This window comes from Salvelinus fontinalis, chromosome 1 (assembly GCF_029448725.1).
Source record: "Salvelinus fontinalis isolate EN_2023a chromosome 1, ASM2944872v1, whole genome shotgun sequence".
Taxonomy (NCBI): Eukaryota; Metazoa; Chordata; class Actinopteri; order Salmoniformes; family Salmonidae; genus Salvelinus; species Salvelinus fontinalis.
In genome coordinates, this window is record NC_074665.1 from 49,019,841 (window position 1) to 49,047,142 (window position 27,302).

At 39.7% G+C, this 27,302-nt stretch overlaps 2 protein-coding genes across 2 annotated transcripts; one reads left to right on the forward strand and one right to left on the reverse strand.

Moving 5' to 3' along the window:
• The first annotated feature begins 3,248 nt into the window (after nucleotides 1-3,248).
• LOC129854162 (homeobox protein Dlx3b-like) lies at nucleotides 3,249-5,758 on the forward strand. The gene is made up of 3 exons (XM_055920967.1): nucleotides 3,249-3,723; nucleotides 4,561-4,745; nucleotides 4,992-5,758. Exons 1-3 carry the CDS (start codon nucleotides 3,381-3,383, stop codon nucleotides 5,301-5,303), a joined length of 840 nt encoding a protein of 279 aa, XP_055776942.1. The 5' UTR covers nucleotides 3,249-3,380; the 3' UTR covers nucleotides 5,304-5,758.
• A 7,390-nt stretch (nucleotides 5,759-13,148) lies between these two features.
• LOC129854230 (homeobox protein Dlx4b-like) lies at nucleotides 13,149-18,583 on the reverse strand. Its single transcript, XM_055921076.1, has 3 exons — nucleotides 18,103-18,583; nucleotides 16,693-16,886; nucleotides 13,149-13,891 (listed from the first exon to the last, which is right to left on the reverse strand). The coding sequence occupies exons 1-3, from the start codon at nucleotides 18,413-18,415 to the stop codon at nucleotides 13,643-13,645; spliced, it is 756 nt and encodes a 251-aa protein (XP_055777051.1). The 5' UTR covers nucleotides 18,416-18,583; the 3' UTR covers nucleotides 13,149-13,642.
• Nucleotides 18,584-27,302: the final 8,719 nt, after the last annotated feature.

Genomic DNA, 27,302 nt, shown 5'->3' on the forward strand with positions numbered 1-27,302 from the left:
TCTCGGGCCGACTCTCTACTCTGTATACATCAATGATGTTGCTCTTGCTGCGGGTGATTCTCTGATCCACCTCTATGCAGACGACACCATTCTGTATACCTCTGGCCCATCTATGGACACTGTGTTAACTAACCTGCAGACGAGCTTCAATGCCATACAACTCTCCTTCCGTGGCCTCCAACTGCTCTTAAATGCAAGTACAACTAAATGCATGCTCTTCAACTGATCACTGCCCGCACCTGCTCGCCCGTCCAGCATCACCACTCTGGACGGTTCTGACTTAGAATATGTGGACAACTACAAATACCTAGGTGTCTGGCTAGACTGTAAACTCTCCTTCCAGACTCACATTAAGCATCTCCAATCCAAAATTAAATCTAGAATCAGCTTCCTATTTCGCAAACAAAGCATCCTTCACTCATGCTGCCAAACATACCCTCGTAGAACTGACCATCCTAAAAATCCTTGACTTCGGCGATGTCATTTACAAAATAGCCTCCAACACTTTACTCAACAAATTGGATGCAGTCTATCACAATGCCATCCGTTTTGTCACCAAAGCCCCATATATTACCCACCACTGCGACCTGTATGCTCTCGTTGGCTGGCCCTCGCTTCATATTGGTCGCTAAACCCACTGGCTCCAGGTCATCTATAAGTCTTTGCTAGGTAAAGCCCTGCCTTATCTCAGCTCACTGGTCACCATAGCAGCACTCACCTGTAGCACGCGCTCCAGCAGGTATATTTCACTGGTCACCCCCAAAGCCAATTCCTCCTTTGGCCACCTTTCCTTCCAGTTCTCTGTTGCCAATGATTGGAACAAATTGCAAAAATCACTGAAGCTGGAGACTCATATCTCCCTCTCTAACTGTAAGCATCAGCTGTCAGTGGAGCACACAGATCACTGCACCTTGACATAGCCCATCTGTAAATAGCCCATCCAACTACCTCACCCCCCTACTGTTATTTATTTTTTTGCTCATTTGCACCCCAGTATCCCTACTTGCACATTCATCTTCTGCACATCTATCACTCCAGTGTTTAATTTCTAAATTGTAATTATTTCGCAACCATGGCCTATTTATTGCCTTACCTCCCTTATCTTACCTCATTTGCATACATTGTATATAGACTTTTCTATTGTGTTATTGACTGTATGTTTGTTTATTCCATGTGTAACTCTGTGTTGTTGTTTGTGTCGCACTGCTCTGCTTTATCTTGGCCAGGTCACAGTTGTAAATGAGAACTTGTTCTCAACTGGCCTACCTGGTTAAATAAAGGTTAAATAAAAAAATAAGGAAGATAGGCCAATTTGGTAAAAGACCAAGTCCATATTATGGCAAGAACAGCTGAAATAAGGAAAGAGAAACGACAGTCCATCATTACTTTAAGACATGAAAGTCAGTAAATCCGGAAAATGTCAAGAACTTTGAAAGTGTCTTCAAGTGCAGTCGCAAAAACCATCAAACGCTATGATGAAACTGGCTCTCATGAGGACTGCCACAGGAAAGGAAGACCCAGAGTTACCTCTGCTGCAGGGGATACGTTTATTAGAGTTACCAGCCTCAGATTGAGCCCAAATAAATGCTTCACAGAGTTCAAGTAACAGACACATCTCAACATCAACTGTTCAGAGGAGTCTGCGTGAATCCGGCCTTCATGGTCGAGTTGCTGGAAGGAAACCACTACTAAAGCACACCAGTAAGAAGAAGACACTTACTTGTGCCAAGAAACACAAGTAATGAACATTAGACCGATGGAAATCTGTCCTTTGGTCTGGAGTCCAAATTTGAGATTTTTGGTTCCAACCGCTATTCCTTTGTGAGACGCATAATAGGTGAACGGATGATCTCAGCATATGTGGTTCCCACTGTGAAGCATGGAGGAGGAAGTGTGATGTCAGTGATTTTTTTAGAATTCAAGGCACACTTAACCAACAATGCTACCACAGCATTCTGCAGCGATACGGATGGCGCTGGGACTATCATTTGTTTTTCAACAGGACAATGACCCAAAACAAACCGCCAGGCTGTGTAAGGGCTATTTGACCAAGAAGGAGAGTGATGGAGTGCTGCATCAGATGACCTGGCCTTCACAATCATCCAACCTCAACCCAATCGAAATGGTTTGGGATGAGTTGGACCGCAGAGTGAAGGAAAATTAGCTACCATGTGCTCAGCATATGTGGGAACTCCTTCAAGACTGTTGGAAAGCATGTAAAAAATAAAGAAAAACCCTGGAATGAGTAGGTGTGTCCAAACTTTGGACTGGTACCATATATATCAGCACCTCAACTTTCGCCACAATCATTCAACCATACACTAGGGAGCAGTGTTGCCCATGCTTTCAACAAGACATTTTTTGTTATACTAGTCTAAAGCCTGGATGATGACCATATCACAACAACAAAAAACTACAGAACCTGGATGTAATATTACTTCATGCATCTACTTCACATCATTTTTGAGACCGAATCAATGAGCACTCCTTTAACAGAATGACAATAACAGTAACCGTTTGTTGTTTTTGGAGATTTACATAGATTTTGGAACACGCACACACACACACACACACACACACACAGGCACGCACACACACAGGCACGCACGCATGCACACACACGCACACACACACACACACACACACACAGGCACGCACACACACACACGCACACAACAAAATCATTTCCCCAAAGACATTCAATGGAATGGTTTCCTAATCCTTTTGATCGCTTCTCATTTTGAATTAGAATGGATAGGTTAGAGGCACCGTTTGGCCCCCTTTGAATAAGTAAGTACGATGTCTTAATTCTGTATCATAGCTCTTCTTAAGAACAAGGACAAGTAATGAGACAAGACGTTCTGGCTACAGTGGGATACGTAGTAGGCCACAAGAGTGCCAGTACTCTTTGAGCTCCATTTCAAACAAAGCACAGGATCATGCAAAGCCATGCAAAGTTTGTTTATAGATTTTTTGCTATGCTTTGGAGTGATGTTGTCAACAGCTAAATAACTCTAACTTGCCTCAAAAAGCCAGACCTGACTCGCCAAAAGGCATGCGTGTTTAGGCACTTTTGGCCAAGTGCAGGTTTTACATACTGAGCGCAACTATTTCGCCTTGAGGACAAGAGGGAGAGAAAAAAAATATTGACTGGAGCCAATGAAAACGCAGTATCCATCCCAGCGCTCTATAATTCATTTTCACCGGGGTAGTGCGCTGCCACAACGTAGTTACTACAGCTAGGAGAGTTTGAGGACTTGCTCTCCAAGGACTTGCGTTTAGGGCGCGCTACTGACTATATCTCTTCATTGCGATTTATTTTAACACTACTGCACAAACGTTCTGTTTTTACGAATTGTCGTGGACTTTCTTGTCTACCCATGATGAGTGGGCAGATTTATGAAAAGAAGATAGCGAGCATTTTGACCGATCTCCCCGGATCTATGAGTTGCCATCCGAGCTCCAAGGACTCTCCGACTCTTCCCGAGTCCTCAGTCACGGACATGGGTTACTACAGTGGACAAACGGCTCACAGCCATCACGAATATTATCAGAGTCCAACATACGGACAACAAATGAATGCCTACCATCACCAATTCAATCTGAATGGAATGGGTGGTGCGGGAGTTTATCCCACCAAGTCTGAATACCCTTACACAAATGCCTACCGACAATATGGACATTACAACAGAGATCATCTGCAGGCATCACCTCAAAGCTCAGGTAAATACTGAAAAATATTTGAATTATTTCTGTGTTATATTCTGCTTCATTTCGAAGTTTACCAACTGAATCGTTTCCGTGTATGCGTAAATAGAGAGAGGAGGAGAGAGGCGGATGGGCTACATACATACATACTGTGAAAAAACATTCAGGTAGTCTCTTGGGTGGTTTAATGTTGTATAGGTCTGCTCTATCGGAGAACCATCTAACATATATTGGTTGACTATTCCAGTTAAACGAAATAGAAGGAGATAGCAGAGATAGCGAAAACAATTAAAGGGCCTGCTCTGTCATAGTCCTATTTGGGTTTCAGACATATAATTCATTTCAACTGTTAAAATCAGATTTTGTATAGGTGGGATTTATTACAAGTTACTATAGAGTAAAACTACAATACTGAAGTTGAAACCAAGGTGCTAATTGATAGCCTTTGATGAAAAACATAGCCAGTTATTAACAGCTAGTCATAAACCATTATGGTTAGTAATTGCAGTGATAGCAACTGTATGTGAATTACTTGCCAGATATTTAGGGATATTATATAAAATATTGACCGACTATTGAGGTTATTATAGCAGGTTGAGCATGATCGAGACTTTTTCCATATATTTTAGCTTTGCAACATGGAAATATTGCTATTGCTACTTCAACTAGCATATAATAATGTAATAATGATAATAGTAATAACATATTATCACAATAATAACATGCTATTTTTATTGATTATAACTTATTATTATTATCATTATTCTTATTACATTGTTTTGGCATTGTTAAATGTTTTTCATAAACTGATAATGAGAACTAATGATACAATTTCCGCTTCTTTCTTTGTAGTGAAAGAAGAACCCGAGCCTGAAGTTCGTATGGTGAATGGAAAACCCAAAAAAATCCGCAAGCCGAGAACAATTTACTCCAGCTACCAACTAGCAGCGTTGCAGAGACGTTTTCAGAAAGCGCAATACCTCGCCCTCCCGGAGAGAGCCGAACTTGCGGCTCAACTCGGTCTGACACAGACACAGGTAAATATCAAATTATTTATAGGAAGCCTACGCTATTGTTTCATTGTGTTGTAAAAAAAAATATGTAAATATTGCATTTGAATATTGACAACTACAACAAAGGTTCACACAAAAACTTTTTGGATGTGTGTTCTTGAGCCAGGTATCCTTATAACGTAGACCTGGAGGCCTACCTTTATCAAAATGACGATGTTCATTGTTTGAACATGACTTTTAGACTAATAACATTCATCTCTTTCCTAACAGGTCAAGATTTGGTTCCAAAACCGGAGGTCCAAATTCAAGAAGCTTTACAAGAACGGCGAGATTCCCCTTGACCACAGTCCAAATGCCAGCGATTCCATGGCGTGCAACTCCCCACCATCGCCGACGGTCTGGGACAATAACTCTCTCACTACCCCCGCCAGCAGGCCCCAGGTCCCGCAGCCGCCCCTCAGCTCGTCGCCCCCCTACCTGGAGGATTATAACAACCACTGGTACCAACAGGGATCGCATCTACAGCACCCCGGCGCAGTGCATCACCCAGTACCACAGCAAAGCGTTGGGGCTGTTTATTAACAAAGACTAAACATAGAGTTTTAATACGAGGCCCTTCCACATCAACTGAACTTACCAGAGCTCCAAAAAGTAGAAGCTGGCTCTGGCTTGTTTTGGACGTAGACCTGACAAAAGTGAAAGTGTGTATTTCCCTGAAAAGCTGGGTAAACCATTTTTACTGTAGGCTAGCTTACCTAACACGGGAAGAATAATGGCAAAACTGTTCAGTTGATCCATATTAAATCGTGGATATGGGTTTGCAGAGCATGCGTCAGAAACTCAGGTCATAATTTATATCGATTTGTACAAAATGTCGAAGGCTGTACATAGGTGTTAATAGAAAGCAGAACCACTAAGATCATATTTGTTTGGAATGGAAATACCGCACTGTGGTGCTGCGAATCTTTTTATATTAATGTTGTAATTAGTATGTTATTATTGCCTTTCTGTCAAAACGAATAAATATATCAATTGAATATTGTGTTTTTAACTTATGTTTTTACTCACTTTAATCACTTATAAATAAATACATTATGTTTCTTCTGTATTTCGCTGGTCCGTCGAAAATAATTAACAGACACAAAATAGAAAAACATGGCAGCTTAGCTGCTTATCTGAGAGTTGTTGATATATATCGTAAATGTTTCATTTATATAATTGTTTTCTTCATTGCTGAGTGTTGCCCCAAATATTTTATGGCCAACATCCGGAAAGAGTTAAATCTGTCGGTGGGACAGCTTGCCTGCCTCCCTGAAGCTTGATGCAATCAGTATAGGTCCAGGTTTGGTTTTTGGTCTGCGTGCAAAGAGGCTGTAGGAGGCTAAAGGCAAGCAGACATGATGGAGTCGCTTGATTTTACTAGTGTTCTGTTGCCAGATAACAGGAAAGAATACAGCCGACGGGGGGTTGCCTCAGGGATACACACACACAAACACCCACACACGCATAGACCCAAAACAAGAGCATCAGAGGATAGAAAATGCGGCAAATATTTTTTACCCATTCTTTGCTGGAGTAATTCAGGAAAGCCTTGGTTGTGCTATCTCTAGATTCAGTCAATAGCTGTTGAACACATTTTGAGGACGACTGTATGCTTCATTGTACATTTAAGGCATATGTGTGTGTGTGTGTGTGTGTGTGTGTGTGTGTGTGTGTGTGTGTGTGTGTGTGTGTGTGTGTGTGTGTGTGTGTGTGTGTGTGTGTGTGTGTGTGTGTGTGTGTGTGTGTGTGTGTGTGTGTGTGTGTGTGTGTGTGTGTGTGTGTGTGTGTGTGTGTGTGTGCGTGCATCAGCACAGACCTAAATTAAACCAATTACATCTTGAATTATTACATTTTGAGAGAAAAAGATGAGGACTTGATTATCTCATAAGCAAAAATCAACATTGATCATCACATTTCTTAAATAAAACTGTCACCGATGTAATATATTGGCAAGATGTCAGAGGTATTTCATAACATAACTTGTGCAATAGATAACATATCGTATTTTACATAATAAGAAGTTGACTTCATATCACAAACTACAATAATTGATGTCTCTATTTAAAAACATTTTTTTATTCGCATGCCCTTAACACTCACCACATAACCTCAAGATTATCAAGTATCTTGCTAAAATCATACGATATACAAACCGCGCATGGGCGCCATTTCGCACAAAAATAATTTACGAGTACAGCAAATTCACTCTGTGGAATCTGAAGGACATCATATGTTGACTATTCGGATATTATGGGAAATTTAAATGAATTATGTATTTTATGTAACATAAATCTAAGCCAGCGCAATAATTTCAGCAGTAAGTGTTGACAATGGCAGCATATTGCATATATCAAGGCTTGCTTGAACTGTATTCAAAATAGAGCGATTAACAGGTTTTTGAACGTTGCTTTCTTCAATCAGATTCAGAAGACAATTGCTTTACAAAGTACAGTGTTTTTACTTATCTGCTATGCTATGCTTTTGCTCACATTAGGACCGATGTTTTTTTCCATTGGGAAGCTCCGTTTTTCCATTCTCATGGGTAGGCTACAGTAATCGGCTTGAGTGATACTTTCCTTGCGCTTGACCCCAACGTTGTGTCGTTTTGAGATGTATAACGATTTTTTTGTATAGGAACCTACTGAATTTGCATGTGATATTGAATGTTCAGACAAAGCAATTTAACTTGGGAGAGATTTGATCATTCTGTAGGCTTAGTATAAATAAAATAGATTTATTTTAACTGTTGCATGTTGGGTCCCCCCCCAATCCAGTTGTTTACACAATACAATTGTTTGAAATTTGTAATAAGAATAAATGCCATAATTTAAATACAGAAATTCAATTGAGTTCACTATGCAACATAACACACTTGACAAACTATTCACTTTCAAAAGCAGCCACATACAGCACTTCAGTCATTACCATCCCATTTCAAGCCATATAGGATCACTGACTATATTTGCTTGTAATTACAGTAACATGAATTTACTTTGGGTTATTACTGTAAGTCTCATGATCCAAAATGGCTGACATGATACACACTATATATATATCTGCTATCTTTGACATCTCAAATATACACACATGACCTTCCCTCTGTGCCTCCCTCACCATGTGTGGCCCATGGACACGCTATTTGCTTATATGTCGTCAGGGGATCTATTTCTGCTGGAGACAAATGCACCGGGGGGCTTCTGGCTCTGGGCTGGTGTGTGTGGGCCGAAGCTTTCACAAAGGTGTATATATAATTTCAAAACTTTAGCAAGTATAAGTGCCCTGGCTGCTCGTGAACTGTTGAACTTGAATGTGACACCGCATGGCAACACATCAGAACAGCCATCATTAGGGATTGTGCCAAGGATCCTGAGCTCTTCTCCTCCCCTAGCACAATAACAGTCAACAGCACGGTGTCACAGAGGTCTCTGGGGTTCCAGGGAATGGGTTGAACTAGGGGTTGACATGTAGTCAGGATGGCAAATGTAGCCATGGAAAGACTGTTTGCAGCTGCCCACACCTATTCAAAGCCTGATGTCTCCCCCTTGCATTGGAATCACTCACCAGACAATTTTGCTGAAAATGTCAATGAAATGAGAAAGGCATTCTTGACCGCTGTGGACTCTTTGAACCCCAGTTGACCTCAGGGCTATGAAAGGTGGTGATACCAAAGCCAGTTAGATTGTGATTATTGGTGGATTTGATAAACCGTGATTGTGGCATTTCCTTGGGAGGCTGCCAGCATAAACATTGATGGGAGTTTCATCATATTTTTCACTTTATGTTGTGTGCAAAGGTTGAAGTTTGTCTCTCCCCCTCTCTCTCTCTGTGTGTGTGTGTGTGTGCGTGTGTGCGTGTGTGTGTGTGTGTGTGTGTGTGTGTGTGTGTGTGTGTGTGTGTGTGTGTGTGTGTGTGTGTGTGTGTGCGTGCGTGCGTGCGTGCGTGCGTGCGTGCGTGCGTGCGTGCGTGCGTGTGTGTGTGTGTGTGTGTGTGTTTGTGAAATTATTTTCATTCAACCAGTTTGTGCCAAATGGGATGTGTGTGTGTGTGTGTGTGTGTGTGTGTGTGTGTGTGTGTGTGTGTGTGTGTGTGTGTGTGTGTGTGTGTGTGTGTGTGTGTGTGTGTGTGTGTGTGTGTGTGTGTGTGTGTGTGTGTGTGTGTGTGCGTGTCATAAATCTAATCCCTCCAAAGTGTAGCATTGTGCCCAGGAGTCAACCATTCCCTCAGATGAAACCAAACCTGGTCATTCTCTCCAAACGGGAAGCTGCACACAATTACACTAGATGTCAGATCACTCAAGTTAATAACAATAATCACCATAAAGCAGCTTTGCTATTCAGCTGCCGCCGAAGCAACTGGGATTTACTGTAATAACATCCCCATTTTCCTTCTCATTGCTATCTTGCAATTAAAATCCACCAAACACACTGCAAACCCCAAGGCATTTTTAACTCAAATACTGGTAGTAAATTGAACTCAAAGTCAATGAAAAGTCATTACTTTAAAACTCAAAACTAAGTGAGAAGTCACATCAACTCTATTTTTCTAAATGAATGACAACAAATTAACTTTCTTTCCCCAGCTTGCCCTACTGTAGGTAGATTTTAAAAATAGTTTTTAAAACTTTTATTTTTCATGTACATTGAGTGATTGATTGATTAATCGTATGCTACAGAAAGATAAATAACAACATATTTCGAACTAATGCAATCATTTAGTTAGATTTTTTGTATTCCTTACTGAAAAGTTTTTTTTTCCAGTTTAAAAGGTTTAGGGAGTTTCTTAACACTGTTCCTGATCCTGACAATCATTATGAATGCAGGTTGCAGGTGAATGAAATTTTTTAACTCTGTCTGGATTCTAAAAGGAATTACACATCACTTTGCAAACCAGCAGAATGTGACTTGCAGTTATGGTTGCAAAATTCTTGTATATTTCCCAGTTTTTCCAGGAATCCCGTTTGGAAGATTCCTGGAAATCCTTCAACCAGAATTATTTTTTGAATTTGGGGAAAGTTACCAGAAATTTGCTAGGTCTCAAAATAAGGCCTTAAGAGATATATATTGTCATAAAGAGTTTAATTATAGTGGTAAGATTTGCTTAGGAACTCACTTGGTGAAGGCGATAGGACTGAAAGTTAATGAATTCAACAACCATATACTGTATGTCTCTGTCACTAACACGCGTGGTCATGGCTGATAACTCCACAATTCACTCAAAAATGCAAGGCACACTGGGAAATTATATTGGGGGCGTGGCTTGGTGGGGGCGTTACTTAACATTTTCAAGCTGATACAAGTCAAATCTGGACCCCCTACAGGGTCACAGTGACTATGGTTTGAGTAAAAAAAAAAAAATGTAACTGTACTCAGATATAAGTGCAAGGGGTTTCATAAAAAGTTTTGAGTAATGACAGCACATTGGGGTTTACAGTGCACCTCCGATCCTGATAAGCCAGCCAGGCCTTTGATCCATTATAACTTATTTTATCCATATCATCACCCATCTCCCACTCTCCCTTCCCCTTCTGTAACCTACAATGTCTGTCGCATGAACAGTCTTTTGAGTCTCCCTTGAATCTGCCTGATAATTGCCCTGTTTGAAAGGCCCTACTCTGTCTGTCCAATTTGAGCACCCATTATTCTAATCTTGAGATGTGAAATTGCCTATAATTTTGTCTGATGCCCCGTCACTTCATTCAGCAACACTTGCCTCCTCTTCTTCTACCCAGGGCACGCGGATAAAGGGAAAGTGGGGTGTATATAAAGAAAGAATGCAGGGCGAGGAAATTGAAATGAAACACAATAGTTCTCTTCCTCTTGTTGCAGGAGGGGGAACATACGGCTATTTGTTTTTTCCCCTTTTTCTACTGTATGGCATCGGGAGACCCCTGTGAAAGGTAAGTCTATGTCTATAATAATCGCTGAGGCAGTGGTGGTGTGAGTTTGGGGAATTAACAGCAAGTCAGTGTTTCATCCTGTGTTATTATATTTCTATATTTCCATATTGTTTGTTCATGATATATACAACACGAACTATAATCAAGCATTGGATTCCAATAGTGCTAAAATTTAAATCTTACAATTAAGGAAAATTAAGTTTAAGACTAAAAACAAAAGTTATTCAAAAGGTATTCCTAAAAATCTCTGCAAACAAATCGTGTTGTATTTGATCAAATTTTGTATTAATAATTGAGCATTAATAGAGTTGTAATAAAATGTTGTATTAATAATTGAGCAATATTGTTAATACAGCAGATAACCTTTAAAGGATGATTCAAGTTTGCCGTGTTCTGTGAACTGGACAAGGTCACAGAAGGTCATCATTGCCTTGGCCCCAAAATGACATCACATTCAAAGAGACTCGACATGCTATTTTATCTTATACCGACCAAAAAAAAAACGCTGAAAAACAACCACCATATGATATTCTTGTAATAAAAACAACCCTAAATGCCATTTTTAATTCAAGTAATCTTACATTTTTAGGCTACAAGTAAATTCAAATGTTAATGATGGATTTTACATAACTGACGTTATTTTTGACAAGACCCTGAAAACAAGAGGTGAAAAATAAGAAAATACTTATTTGCTTCCAAAACGTATGCATTCGATATCATTAATCAAGCTCGCCACGACGCAATTTGCACCATACTGAATTAACATCAGTTCGCTCCATTGGATACTGTTTGAATCAATATAAATAGCTTGTTCCCGATGTTTAAACGGTTTAAATGCCAGAATGTGCAAATCAGTACGAAGTACTATTAATCAGGCACTGCTTCGTGATCGAATAATGCACTATTTTAGCATTTTATTATGACAAAGACAGTTTTCTTCCTGAATTTAACCAGAGAGAGGCAGAGGGGGAAACTTCAGTTAGAAATGTGGCAGTGCCTGCTCCCTTCTACTCAATACGTCTTCTTTTGTTATACAAAAAGGCAAACAGGGCAAAAAAGTGAGGGGAAAAAAGTGAGGAAAACCTAATATACGTCCCTTGCAAAATGCAAAACGGGAAGGGTTCTCTTATAATTTCACGGTGTAAACAAAAATATGCAGAAAAAGTGTCCCCCTCCATTGTAATTGAATGAACATGCTTGCATTGTCTATTTTCTCATAGGCTATGTGAAACTCTCCACACCTTATTGGAAAAGTTGTATTTACTGGTGCCATGACTATGTAGGCTAATTACTATCCATAATCAATTAATAAAACATCTAATGTGACATGTTAGCACTGTCCTGCTGGTATAGCCGAACACCTGTCTCGTACGAATAGTGGTAAATGTTCCATGTCCCCACACTGGGACAAGGCCTATTTCTCCTCGTGGACTTTCGTCCTTTCTTCCACTTATGAGGAGAGCTATTTTGCAGACTTTGAATAGCTGGTAATTATCCCGCACGAATGAAAGCTTTCTTCAACAAGCACTGTCGAAATTACCTTAATAGTTGTGTCCATTCAACGAAGCACTGACGATTTCTCACTCATCCAGATGTTCTGAGAGTAAAGCTTTGACCTCCTTAATTGTACCGAGAGTGGCTCGCATTTGAAATTCCGTGCAAGCAAAACAAGCATAATCTGTACATTAATAAGAAACACAATTATGAATTTATGATGCTTGAAAGATTCGAATTGTTGATAGTCAATGTGCAATTCAGATTAAAGACCAATGGCATGGCTCTGGTCATATTCATAATGTCAATAAAATAAAAATCTAACAAAATACATTATACTGAACAATGACGGCTTGCAATATTGTAGGCTTAACTAATCTGATAGAAGTCTAACCCTATATCGTTATTGACGAGTAGGCATATAGGCCTAACCACGCGTGTAATCATAATGTATTTCGAATACTCTACAAAATGAAGACATTTTGGGTTCTATAGTGTTAAGAAAGATATGCTACTATGCAGACAGTCATTTTGCGATAGAATATCAAGACAGAATCATTCCAACTTGGACTCGATCAGCTGCTGTTATTTACATGCTTGTCCACGTCACTGCAGGCTGGAGTTAAAAGCCCACTATCTCCTGCAGACGTACCAGCCCCGGTAGCTCGCGGTGATCGTATTGTGGTTAGTACTTTGCTTTGTGACCGCAGCAACCTCAGTTCAACTCAGGGTCACGGCATTCCCAAGACAATGTCACCGCAAAAGGGTAAACTATTTATAACAGTATGCTATTACTCCACCTTGGCCTGCGGTTTTATAATACATGTAATAGCGTAGTGATTATACTCATGCATTTGATTAAATTACATATTTTCATAAGTTTTCATTATAATATTTTCACCATACATCATTTAATTTGAGGTGTTTTGCAAACAGGATATAGATGTCACACAAAGCACTTTAAAATGATCAAAAACAATTGACACCTTCACAAAAATTGACGCGGTTAACAAATACAGTTTACATCAAACAATTCTGACATTTATTATGCATAATGAGTTCATATTTGCTGAAACTAGCAATCCAAACGTGGACTGGGGCACTCCTGTTAATCACGTCAATAAAACGGTCATAACCAGTCGACACACACATTCAGGTGCATGTACCCTGCTGGAATTAAATCGAACGCATGTTTCCACCTGCCAGCACAATTCTCACCAAAGCCGTTCCAATCTAAAGAACAGTGCGTAAAGTGGACACACGAAATAACCATAGGCCTACATAACAAATCGTCATCCAAAAACATACACTGCAATGAAAGAAAAAAAGAAAATTTCCATTTAACACACGTATACACACAATTCAAACTTGATAGATGAAACACGTTTGCGTTTGTGTATAGGCACGCTATAGGCCTTTAGGCCTTTAAAATGTTCTAAATGGCTGGGTGGGGTTTTACAGCACCGCGCAATGTGTTGAGATGGTTCGCTCATAACATTTGAGGTCTGGACATAGGATCCTGGTGATGGTTAGGGTACCAGTGACCAAAATTGTTCATGTAATTGTTGGGGTGCATAGGGGTCCCTTTGTTTGCCATTGACACCTCCCAAAGTTGGGGCATGCCGGGTGAACAGGGAGAGATAGATGACGTACTGTGGAGATGTTCACCCTCCGGTCCGCTGCCGTGCTTCATTATCTTCTTATATTTCGAGCGCTTGTTTTGAAACCATATTTTCACCTAAAAAGAGAAAAAATAAAATATGAGGGGAAAGCCGCACTTTACAGCCTACGCTATCACACCCCACTACCACCTCCACCGCAATCATTAAACAATTATCTTCACAATAGAAAGTATTTTCATTTGAAGGGGACTTGTTATATTTATATTCACATTTTATAATTTCGAAATTACATTGACATTTGGGCCATAATAACTTGAAAGGAAAATGGCCCGGTTTCAAGATGGCATTCGTTCTTGAAACGTCTTATGAACACATTTCTTCGTCCAGAACCATTTTGCAATTCAGCTAAATGGATGAGCGACACTTCACTAGTTCATTAAATGCTAGCACCCCCATTGTTCAACATTTTATGAGGCCAATGATGCATGAGTCTGACAACAACAATCCCATGCTAAAAATATAGTAAATTTTAAAAAGCCACTGAAGAGCTTTAATACAGCACTGTAAAAAAAGGAGAGACGTCAGTTGCATTTTTATTTATTGTGCTGAGTCAGAACAACATGCAATTTTGATCGATTTTACGACGGTATAAAATATGAATAAAAAGCCACAGAGCCCGAGGTGGTCAAACCATTCTCAAACATGGCAACAGGACACAAATCCAAATCAGACCCAGATAGGATAGTGTGTTTCAGAGATTTTGCCAGGGAATGTGTTGAATGACAGCTTAATTCAACCAACCTGGGACTGCCTATCTTTTTATTTAATTACATTTTTTACATATAAACGCTATTGATTTAGATCTGGAATAGAAGATTGGCCTATAAAATATATTGAGCAAAACAATGTTTTAAGGCTTGAAGATTGATTCCATAAGAGACAGATGTGCATGGTGAGAAGTTGGACGGAAAACTTTATGCTCACCACCTGTTTATGTGCCTTCCATTATGTTTACCGATCCAAGGGAAATGGTTGCCATGACTTCCTCCTTAGATGTCAACATTTTACCTGACATAAATGAATAATGCCAACAAATGTGCGTGTGTATGTGCCCACTGCCCTCATTGTACTACTGTATATGCATTTCTGCTGTAAAGTGTGTTTTAACATTAGTTTATCGAAAAGATTGGTGGTAATTGTAGGAAAACATTGCGAGTCACTGTTGTTTAGAAAGGCAACACACAGGCCCATACTTTAGAGTGGCAAAATTTATTTCTGTCGTTCTGTAACTGTATTAGACCAATTTGTAGACGCAATATTGCAATTTGAGTTATGTTTGCCTAAAGCCACAGACAGCACTCATGGAAGGTTTTAGCCACAATGGTAATATAAGACTAAGAATATGTGTAGAGAATAAAGCTGCATTAAGAGATTGACGTAGCAAAGCTCTCCAATTAGCCGTTTAATTTGGTCTTGCAGTGGAGAAAGCCGCAATAATACCCACAGATCCGTGATCCATCTTAACCCCCATCCCCATTCAACCAAGGGGAAATGTTGTTTTGTGTTTTTCTTCAATCAACCACAAACATGAACTTGTGGAAGTATTAATGTTACATTTTCAAAAGTTAACATGTCTGTAACGTTCAAAGGTTTAATGTCAACATTTCTGAAACATTTTGTCATAATGATGTTAGACAGCTTGCATGATATTTAATTCTCTGTCACTCCTGTCAACAAGGATATTCATTTAATATGTGCACAAATGTACGTATAGTCTAGCCTCGCAGTATAGTTAAAGTATGTGAGGGTTTTAGATCTTTGATTTTATTTGAAGCAAATTTGAACAATGGATATTCCAAGATTGAAATGAATAAGGAAAAAGTTAAATAAATACATGTTTTATTTTTAAAAATGAATAAGGTGTTTGGTACCTATAGCTTGTCGGCACTCCACTTTAATTGTTAAAAACCATTTGGTTTGTTAGGCCTACTTAATAAAATGATTAGGCTGAAGCCATAATTTATAGATCAGCAGGTAATGGTGCTCTCGAGCGGCTAGATGTTCATCAGATTTGCCACCAATGCTCCTTATAGGACACATCACTGCACTCTATACTCCTCTGTAAATTGGTCATCTCTGTATACCCGTCGCAAGACCCACTGGTTGATGCTTATTTATAAAACCCTCTTAGGCCTCACTCCCCCCTATCTGAGATATCTACTGCAGCCCTCATCCTCCACATACAACACCCGTTCTGCCAGTCACATTCTGTTAAAGGTCCCCAAAGCACACACATCCCTGAGTCGCTCGTCTTTTCAGTTCGCTGCAGCTAGCGGCTGGAACGAGCTGCAACAAACACTCAAACTGGACAGTTTTATCTCAATTTCTTCATTCAAAGACACAATCATGGACAATCTTACTGACAGTTGTGGCTCCTTTGCGTAATGTATTGTTGTCTCTACCTTCTTGCCCTTTGTGCTGTTGTTTGTGCCCAATAATGTTTGTACCATGTTTTGTGCTGCTACCATGTTGTGGTGCTACCATGCTGTGTTGTCATGTGTTGCTGCCTTGCTATGTTGTTGTCTTAGGTCTCTCTTTATCTAGTGTTGTGTTGTCTCTCTTGTCGTGATGTGTGTTTTGTCCTATATTTATGCTTTTTTAATCCCCGCAGGGGGTCTTTTGCCTTTTGGCAGGCCGTCATTGTAAATAAGAATTTGTTCTTAACTGATTTGCCTAATTAAATAAAGGTTAAATAAAAATAAATAAAACACAAGGCCTGAACATAACGATGGCCTGGAAATAAAACACTACAAAACAAATGTTTTATAATTTGGTAATTAGCCTACTGAAATAAGATATCGTTTTAAAAGCAAATGTCATACGCTTGATGTAGACTATGGCGTTTAATTTATCCCACCTGTGTTTGGGTCAGCCCTAATTTTGCCGCCAAATCCGCGCGTTCGGGTAAGGCCAGGTATTGTGTCTGCTGAAACCTCTGGTGGAGCGCCTGTAGCTGAAGACTGGAGTAGATGGTCCGAGGTTTGCGTATTTTCTTTCCTTTACCATTCAGGCGAATTTCCCCGTTCTCAATCACTGTAGACTTCTCATGGTCTGTGGATAGAAAAGAGAATGTCAGTCTAGCTGCACTGAAGAGTAACCTAGTGGTCCCAGTCTGTCGTAGCCTACTCACTTTACTCACTTTGATTTACAACTTTCCACTTTACATCAGCGCGGAAGAAACGATTTACAGGAGAGTTGTTATCGCACGCTTGAACTTCCTTTCGACTGAGACAGAAAGGCAACTCGTATAATCTTAAAATTAGATACAGGCTATATTTCAAACATATAATGAGGAAGACAGATATTTATATCCCAGGGACTGAGATGTTTGTTTATATAGGCTAGTCTGAAATGGTCCATTTCAAATGTAGGCCTAGCCAAACCCATTGCCTATAGCCTTACAAACAACTTCATGAGAAGGCCTGTCTCTGGGTAGGATATAAAGTCCCACCTGCACATCAGGAAGCCTATGTGGTTTCAGAATAGATTCAATGTAATATATTGTTATATTTTGTTCTAAGCCTATTCGCTGCACACAGGCCTATTTATCTACTTGAGAGTTCGTATCAACATAGAAATTCACGGCCTGGAATTCAGGCTGCAAGCCCAAATGTCAGATAGGCTATAAACATATAAACTACAAAGGCCACTGACATATAATAAATTGGTTTTAAGTGTTAAATAAAGACATAGATGAAAAGGGTATTTTTTTCGGTAATTGTTTTGTTAATCTGGACTAATAATGTAAGTAAAAACGAACGTCTGTTTCTGAAGTAGGCTACTCATGCATAGTCGGGCTAACCCGCAGAAAATTATGGTCAATAAAATAAATGACACCATCTGTGTTCATTATGGAACATTAGTAGTAGGCCTAAAGACAACCCCAAATGCCTGAAATGCATTTAAAGTTCGAAAACATTTTGATTACCGTAACACTGACTGTAAATAGCTTTTTTAATGTATTGCCTTTTAACCAAACTTTGATTAGGACAGTCTTTTGCCATTTTTGTAAACTTCAAATATGTACAGACTCACAGCTTTATAATGTACGTAGGACCTACATCTGGGGTAGGCTATAGGCCTACAAAGAAGTGTCTGATAATATGCAGTCTACAATTTCAATACATTTTAAAGAACAGTTCCATACAATCCATTCTCCTTTTACCGTTAACCGGAACATTGCACGCGCAGCATTTGCACACTGGCGTTGTAGACAAAACATGTTATAGGCCTATGACGAACAAGCAGATATTGATGTTACACGTACCTGTCTCCTCTAATCTGGAGTGCGACAAACTGTGATTGTTGTGCTGGTAGGGCATGTAGGCACTTGGGGGATGAGTGTTCACCGCGCTGGGGTAGGCGTAGCCCAGGGAGCGGCCATAGGAGGACGCGCTGGGGGAGAAGGGACTACCGTGCTGAGAATGTCCGGCAGAATGTAAGCCATTAACGGGGTAGATGTGAGAGATTCCTTGGGAATGCTGCTGGTGCGCAGGGTGCTCGTACCCAAACTCTAAAAATGCAGATTTGGAGGGGTCTGAAGCATTCAAACGATCAGGCATGAAACCCATAGACATCATTAGCTAATACAGAAGTCCATAAAACCGTCGGTCTAAAGAGGAATGCATTGAGCAATGTCGGATAACGAAGAAAAGTTTAACTGGATCCAACATCAAGTCAATAACATTGCCTGTATTAAAAAATGTATTCCAAACGAAGAAAATGTACATCCAGGGCTCTGTGAAACGAAATAAAAACGAAATAAAGGGCAATCCTTCTTCACATCATTTGTAGGTTACACCTCACAATATTCTCCAGACACCTCCTGCATGTAGACCCGGTGTGCCTCAAATCCACTACCTTCCATCAGCGCGCGCTCTGATTGGTCTGGAGTACCTACGATGTCACTCGAGCCTGAGGGAAAAACTCATTAAGGTCATTAACATATGTTTTTGAATGCACTCCTTCAGCCACGGATGTAATGTCACTTAAACGATTTGATAAACAATATTTTGTGCACTGTGCGTGGCTTGATTTACATAATATAATAAACAACTTATTTTAAACAGAAAGTCCAGAATTATATTTAATGAATAATTTAAATATAGCCTAATGGCATTTAGAACAATTTTTGCCGTAAAAGGTCCGTTCCATGTAAACTCAAAGTGGAAATGCTATTCATTAATCGCATACTTTTAATAAAAAATGGTTAGCAAAATATATTTTTTGCAAATCAATTAGGCGACCTCCTTTGTAAAATTATGTGTAATTAGCCCTTCTTTGGTATACGATTTGTTTAGATTAGGCTTCCAAAACTGTTCAATGCATAAACAGCACAAAGTTTTAGAAGTATAATTGAAACAAGCAGGGATTTTGGGTTTGAGGGGTCACTTGTTGCCAATAGGCTTAAAGCCCGCAAACTGCAACCGATCAGACTCCAAAAAGAACGAGTAGTATAGGCCTAGAGATATTTATATTTTACTCTCATTCGAGTAGATGCAGATATAGGCTATTTGTTTTTTTATGTTGACATTACAGGCCTGCAATTGGAATTGACATTTTACATGTAGGCTATAGACATTACATTAAAAAAATTATGTCAGTCAAATTATAAACCTAAACCATGGGCTATTTTAAAAAAAAAGTATAGACCGTTATAACATGTTAATGAAAACATGGCAGGTGCATTGTTGATCTTAATTGGACTAACACAATAATATAAAATGGCACATGCGTTATCAACCACATTTCACGGTATGGCTCGTTATCCTGTATTTTACGAAATTATAACCAACAGTTGGCTATAAATAACCCCTAATAATAAACGTTATAACTATAATATTCAGTCATGGAAATGTTATCCTATTAGGCCTATACCTGTTTTTTTTAAAGGATATAATTCCAATAAGAACGACCAATTCAAACTCAATCGAATGAACGATATAAATATCGGATCCTGGTGAATTTACCTGCCCCCTAGGCAAACCAGCTTCTTAATCCCATCTCAGCAGTTTGACAGCTCTTTGAATATGTCAGTCCGCTATAATTCTCACCGTGGCGCCAGTTAAAGTTTGAAAACAAACTCATGTATTAGCAAAGCCTTTCATGCACATCAAGGTGACATTGAAAATCGTCTAGATGCCTAGTATCTATAGGCTAGATTTACCTATAGGCTATGTTTGGTCCTCCTATTCATAATCTTGTCAGCATGATAGCATCATGGTGGTGGAAGAATAAAATTGCCCTGAACGTCCCTCTGTCATCTCTCACAGCAAAGCTCGCAACTTGACAGCACCGTGATGCATGCACAAATTTTATCATTAGGCCTAGATATTAACCATCATAAAACCGTTTGGCTCAGTAGGCCTATGTGGCCTACAAGGTAAAGGCTCCCTCGCTGCTAACCACTGCTAACCGCTGTTAATGAGAGGCAACGCGTGTCATTAAGGATAAGTTTTGCACCCTTTTATCAAGTGCCAAGATTATCCCACCCTTTACTGAGCCTACACTGAAATCCATTGGAAAGAAGCTTATAGGTTATTTTGTATAATGTTGACATTATTATGGAATTACTTTCATACATTATTAGTATGGAAGAGTAGCTTTTAAGGGCCAGGTGAAGAGAAGAAAAAAAACGTGCTGGGTGGTACTTCGACTTTTTTTGTAGGGTTGCACTGTAGTATTTCAAAAACTCAAAATACTTCCAAAATAAAGGGTGTCTCCTTTATTCATTTTTGAAAATAAAGTCAAAATTACATTTCGAAAGTTACTACATTTCCAGAATAAAGTCGCAATATTTCCAGAATAAAATCGAAATTCAATTCCGAGAATGAAGTAGAAATAATATTTCGAGAATAAAGTCAAAAACTTTTTAGATTTTTATTAGGGTACATACAGCAGGATATATTTCTCAGCCATAATCCCATGCGACAGCTGAAATCAGTACGGAGCACAGTACAGAGATGTACGGGATACATGTTAGGATTCGGTCATTCCTTCCCTTCAGACCTCACCCCTCACTTAGTCAAGCATCATCCTGCACTAGTCAAGCGTCACCACTCCTCTTCAAACCTCCTCACCCCTACATTGATCAGTTAGCACCCCTCCTCTTCAAACCTCCTCACTCCTGCATTGGTCAGTTATCATGCCTGCTCTCGTCAAGCGTCAGTTATTCTTCTCACCGCCCACCCTTGCACTAATTTATTCACAATAATGAGCTTCTCCATTGGCCGAAATGCATGCTAAGAGCCGACAACAACAACATTAACAATAACAACAACACGTGGAGGTACAAGACTGGGAAAATGTAGCTGGCCATTATGAATGGGCATCGTCATAATTAGCTATGATTAAATTAATTTCAATGACAATGTTGTTAGTTAATATGGATGTCATTGGCCCTCAACTCGTGTAAACACAACCACTTCACTTCCTGGATCTGGGCTAACCCCATTACAATGGTGTTCTTGACTAAGGGAGGGGTGATGGTTGAAAAGGAGTAGTGATACTTGACTAGCACAGAGCTGATACTTGACTAGGGGAGGGGTGAGGTCTGAAGAGTAGGAATAATTAAGTTCCTAATATGTATTTCGTACATTACTGTTGATTTCACTTTGCACAAACGCCAAAACGTCATCCAAGTCTGTGTGGTCCCTCCTGAAAAGACCCAATCTGCAGCATAACCTCTTCACCCTAATACTTATAAGAATATGGTTATTTGTGTTAAAAGAGCAAAGATTTCCTTCTCACTAGAGCCAGGTCATATAATGCAGCCAGGGATGCAAGCAATTAACCAACATTTCCTACTTGAATCTTGAAATATAACCGACTTCATTCTCACAATTTTGACTTTATTTTGGAAATTCTGACTTTCTCTATACAACTTTTCGACTTTATTCTCGAAATTTCCAGATTTCTGAAGTAGCCTATTGTCACGCAATTAAAAAATAAAATAATGATCTAAGTCGACATACATGATTTGTTGTTGTTTTTGTTTGCTTGGCCCCAATACTATATTAAGGAATAAAATAATGATGTCTGTAAACATTTTTGTGTGATCTCAACATTGCTATAACAAACATACACAAAATATCTAACAAACATGACATAGACTAATAGAGTACCACAGTGTTGTTGTCATCATACTAGTAGTCAAACATGGAAATGGTTCCAATCGTTTTGTCACCATTCATTTTTCCTATAGGGGATTTTAGAACCACTTCAAACAAGGTCTGTGTTTTGTGTAGGCTTTCCCTGGCAAGGTGAACTTTATCAATATAGTCAGCTCTATTTGCTCTCAGCTTCGAAAATGCTAATTAGCATCAAAGTAGACATCATGCAAGACTACAAATCCTTGCAAGCTCCCACATGACAACTGTGCTGTCAACTAGCTAGCTACTAGCTGCCTTGATCCAAAACGAAATATATATTTCACTTTTTTATATACTGTTCCATATTTAATTTAATTTAACTAATATTTGTTGGCTTATTTATCTATTTGGTTTTGTGTCTTGTACAGAATACCTGTATCAGTCAGATATTTACAATGAATAGTTTAGTTTTCTGCAAAGAAGCTAGCTAGCTAACTAGCTACCTACATAGATGATATTAGCGACATACCCTTATTTTATCAGATTCTCTTCTCCTTCAGCCGGTGGAGGTCTAATATTTAATCCTTTACAATTTCTGCCAACTATAGGAAAGAGGTGAAATCTATTTCAATTCATGGTGTCAGAATGCATTGCTGTATTAAACCACTTTAATCAGCCGCTTGTTCTGTTGCAGATTCAAAGCCAGAGATGAACTCATTGAAGAATGTCTCCTTAATCATAAATTATTAAGAATATTTATTTGACAAGAATGAACCTAGTCATCCATCAATCACATCAAACACATGAACTCCACCAATTGCATTGTTTTCAATACATATTTGAAATCTAATATACATAACATATAAACATCTGACTTGAAGTAAAGATGAAACGATTTCTTCGTCAATGCCACAAACCTGGGACATCGAAGAGCATCACATTAACTATTATTAGCCTACTATCTAAGAGCCCACAGATTCTTCTGCTTTTCCATTACATGAATTAGACCAGCACAAATAACACATGTAAAACAGCATATCGTGATTTTTGGTGCGTGATGGACAGTCAACTTTTTGGTGCGTGATGGACAGTCAAATGGACAGTCAACTGGATGCGTAAAGTAGGTTTAATACAAAATACTAGGTCAACTCCAGAAGAATGAGAAACAGAAATGCACACTTAGCAGATTTTAAACAAGGATGCCATGCCTATACGCAGCTATATCAACACCCTTCTTGTCAATTTAGGTCCATGTTGCTGCTGACAATTATAAGCAGCACATTTACCGCTGCATACAGTCTGAACCCCAGAATAAGCAGGACAGCACTACACGGGTGGGAAAAAAGGTAGCAAAAACAGCACACCACAACACTTAGAAGCGTGTAACTGAGTCTAGATGTTATCAAATCAGGAGAAGAACAACTGAAGGAAACAGCATAGGGAAAATGGATGAGGGTAGGGTGGCTTTATAGAGATAAGATGTGTAACACATACATTTTGTATCACATTCCATTTATAAAACAGGGGGGGGCTAAATGCAATTTCAGAATGTGTGGGGGGGAATCCCCCCCCCCGTCTCCAGTGAAAGTTGCACCCCTGGTGTGGAATAAGGGGTAGCTAAAGGGGTGGTTGGCCATAACATAAACATAAAATAGGGTTCTGGTGTGCTTCTGCACCCATTTTAGGTCGTTGTCACAAATATCTGGCCCTCCCATGTCCAGTCATTCTCAGGGTCTCAGGGTTTCTCTCAACGTCATTCCGTCTCAGTTGCAGCATTCAAATCGTGGTCATCGTGTGTCTGTGAATCACAACATCAAAGACGATGAGTGATCAGAGCATTGAGACATACACACTACAATTTAAACAGTGAGGACAGCATTTTGCTGACAGCATGGTGGTTTACACTATACTGTGTGCGAATGAATCTTACCGCAGCTGTAGGCCTGCACATCAACCAGTAAAACGATCATTGGAGACTTGGGATGCTTGCTCTCAAAGTGCTGCTTGAATATCTTCGGGGTCTGCATCTATAAAGGTCAAGTACAAAATGGAGGACATGATCAACCTGTGGCTTAGATTACATTTAAAGTTGACACAATTAATACGCTAAGGAGTACAATGCGACAAACTACTACACATATGAAAGACTGTACCACACAGGCCAGTACAATAGCCTCAAGGCACATACAGTACCAACCAATACTACTCACTTACCCAACAGACAGGGAAGGTGTGGACCAGTGCTGCCTTGGCTGCAGTCTTCTGGCCTGTTGCTCCTTTCTTCTTAGCAGCCGCCACCTTGAACAAGTTCAATTTTAACTTGAGAGTGGAGCATGCATTATATATCAATACAATCTAATACTCCCCTAGATCCAGATCTGAGTGTCAGGAGTGTGTTTAAGCTTTTGTTCCAGCCCAGCTCATACCCGATAACAAATCATAGCCTATCGTTGTGATTCATTAAGTTGATTATTTAAGTCATGTGTTAGAGCTGGATTGGGACAAAACCCTTCACACACTTCTGATCTTCAAGACTTACTGCAATGACTGAAACAGACCAAAGCAGGAGAATACGGTTCCAGGTTGAAACAGCTTACCTAGTTGAGAGGTGATAAGACTCGGCACACCCATTGGTTCAGGAAGAGACAAGGAGCAAATAAGGTTTGTAATGTGGAATCAATAACATGACAGCAATTCTACCTCAAAAACAAATGTGTGAATACCAATTAATTTAACCCCTAATTCTATGGGGTCAAGCACTGTTCATGACACAAATTGTTCAGTTTTTCTTTCAGGTTTAAAGCTTATATCTTGCAGTTCAACACATTTTGTCATGGAGTACAAAGCAAATGTTGCCGTTTTAAAGCAATTTTTTTTGCAATTCTATACATATTGCCATATCTAATGTGTATTTGTGATATTTGAGTGACTAAAAAATGACAACAATATCTATGAGCAAAAAAAACAAAAAAACATTAGCTGACATGGGCTAGTTGATCTAGACATTCTGACAAGTTATAAATAGCTCTTTAAGGTATGCAATGAACTGACAATGCACTGCCCAATTCCGAAATTGCACCTTGTGCATTCTACTATTACAACTTTCAAGAGCGAGTTTAAAGCCGGACTGAGTTCTCCAAGGCCCCCCTGCCGACCCCTCGCCCCACAGTTTGGGAACGACTGAGCTAGATAACAGCTATTGTGTACATTTCTAAACTTGCCCAAGACAGTTCACAGAATTGTCAAATGAAACAAAATTAGCCAATTTATTCATTACCAAATTTAGCTATCATTAGATAGTTAATCCAGAGATTCTTACCTTTTCCTCGATTCTGTAGTTTCGTCCAGATCATCATGGCCCTGCTGATTGACGTGAAGCTTGGCTAATTAGCATGTACTTTTTGGGGGGTAAATACAGGCAAATATATTTGCAAAAGTCACCTTGTCCGAGAGAGATTTACAATGTTAAAATTTCAACACATGCTTCATCAATGTTTTAAAAAAGAAATCCCTGCTGATGAGAGGTGTATATATTTTTTCATTACAGCAATACAAAAAGTGGATATTTGGCCTGTACCTCAACTTAATTATAGTCAAAATGTTAACTGAGGATGTTGGTAAAATATAGTGTGAAGCTGGTGTACGACCCATTCATTTAGGTCAAGTCTTACCCAGTGCTATCCCTCCCTAGGCCTACTTGGAGTAGAGTACACCACCACTGGGGTAGGGCTGGAATGACTTTGTCTCCTCCTTTCCTTCGGACACAGAAGAGATCCTTCAGTCAACCAGCCTGAACAAAGCCACAAATTAAATCATAGAAAAATTAAAGTCAGAAAAATGACAGCAAAGCTGAAATTCATGGGGCTTTGTTAGCGAGCACTGCTATAGCTCCACACAAGGCCTCCGAATAGGAAACCTTGGTGAATTGACCTGAGAATGACCTGTGGCATCACTAAAATGGAGCAATAACATGGCAAACTGTCTACAGTATCTGTTCAATCTGTTAATTAAAATAGTGCAAAAGTTTTCCTGCGACTAAAGCAATAGCTAGACAATGATAGATTGTGGGATCAGTACACATTGGATAGATGAGCATGTGCTACTCCTAGACTATGTGTTACTCCTAGACTCAGGCTTCTCCTAACAGGAGAACAACCAATATGGAACTCCTGCACATGAAACTGACAGCTTGACACATGAACGGATCAATAGACCAAATGAACAGAAACAGGAAATAAAGGCCTATGGACATGTACCTCGCTTCTTATAAGGCACGTAGTTGCTCAATCAATGGCTAAACCCTGATCTGAATGTCTGTCGTAATTGTGCAGGGTGAGGGCCAGGGTGTGGGGCGGACGTGTGAGAGAGAGAAAAGGAAAGGTAGACGCTCTTTAAGGCTTGTAATTATGTCTGCATTAGGGGAGAAGAACAAAGGCGAGCCCTGCAGTCATAGCACTGGAACGTGTCCTCGCTGTGGCTGTCTTAATACACGCAATGGAACATTTTAATAACAATACTCCTGAGCGAGGCCCAGACTCACTGGCGTCTTCCTAGCCCACATGGTGCGCGCGGGCATGGGTGTGTGTGTCAGTCCGTTTTGTCCATCACGCTGCACTGATACAGAGTGACAGCATTGCCCATTTACAAAATCAAGTGCGCGTTCTCATGCAATGCTGTGGCTGTGATCTCCCCCGTGGGCACGTCATGTTTTACAAGCAGGGCTCTGTTAGAGGACTGAGGCCTAGTTGGTGTTAGAGTGACTGACACTCCACTGCCCCTGACAGAACATCATGGACGCATGGGATCCGATCAGAGCAACAAAGAAAATGGAGATTATCCACGTCACGTGTATCCGTTTTCCACATGAAGTTGAAATGCTAATTCATTGTGGCAAATAAAAGCTTTTTTTGTATATTCTCCTATGGTTAAATGGCACCCAAAATACATTTGCAATTATAGAAAATCTATGTAAAATATTTGATTTAATTTTAACAGGTAATATTATGTTTTTGTAGTTATACTTGAGGCAGGGATATCAGAACGTCTATCCCAGAACTGGACTATTTGACATACTGTACAGTACATATTACAGTGCACATACCACTGTAGACAGGTGGATTTGCTATTTTCCATTCATGTTCTCGCCCTAGGAAAGAAAACAAAACAGAAGAAGAGTTTATGCCACAGAGGATGGACGCCATAATCTCTCCTTCTGGCACCCCTTGACTGAGAAGAACGCTAATGTCTGTGTGCTTATCCCATCACTGTCATTCCAGCCATGTTGTTTCTGACGGGTCCTTCCCATAGACATGTGTATGTATATGTCCCATTATGGTGTCTCTGAGAGCATGGGCAGCGCCATTGAGACCATCTCCAT

Coding starts and splice junctions, on each gene's coding strand:
- LOC129854162 (XM_055920967.1), top strand. CDS start 3,381: ATGATGAGTGGGCAGATTTATGAAAAGAAGATAGCGAGCATTTTGACC. Junction 3,724..4,560: donor GGCATCACCTCAAAGCTCAG/GTAAATACTGAA, acceptor CTTTCTTTGTAG/TGAAAGAAGAACCCGAGCCT. Junction 4,746..4,991: donor TCGGTCTGACACAGACACAG/GTAAATATCAAA, acceptor CTTTCCTAACAG/GTCAAGATTTGGTTCCAAAA.
- LOC129854230 (XM_055921076.1), bottom strand. CDS start 18,415: ATGATGTCTATGGGTTTCATGCCTGATCGTTTGAATGCTTCAGACCCC. Junction 16,887..18,102: donor CTCCAGATTAGAGGAGACAG/GTACGTGTAACA, acceptor TTCTATCCACAG/ACCATGAGAAGTCTACAGTG. Junction 13,892..16,692: donor TAGGGCTGACCCAAACACAG/GTGGGATAAATT, acceptor TTCTCTTTTTAG/GTGAAAATATGGTTTCAAAA.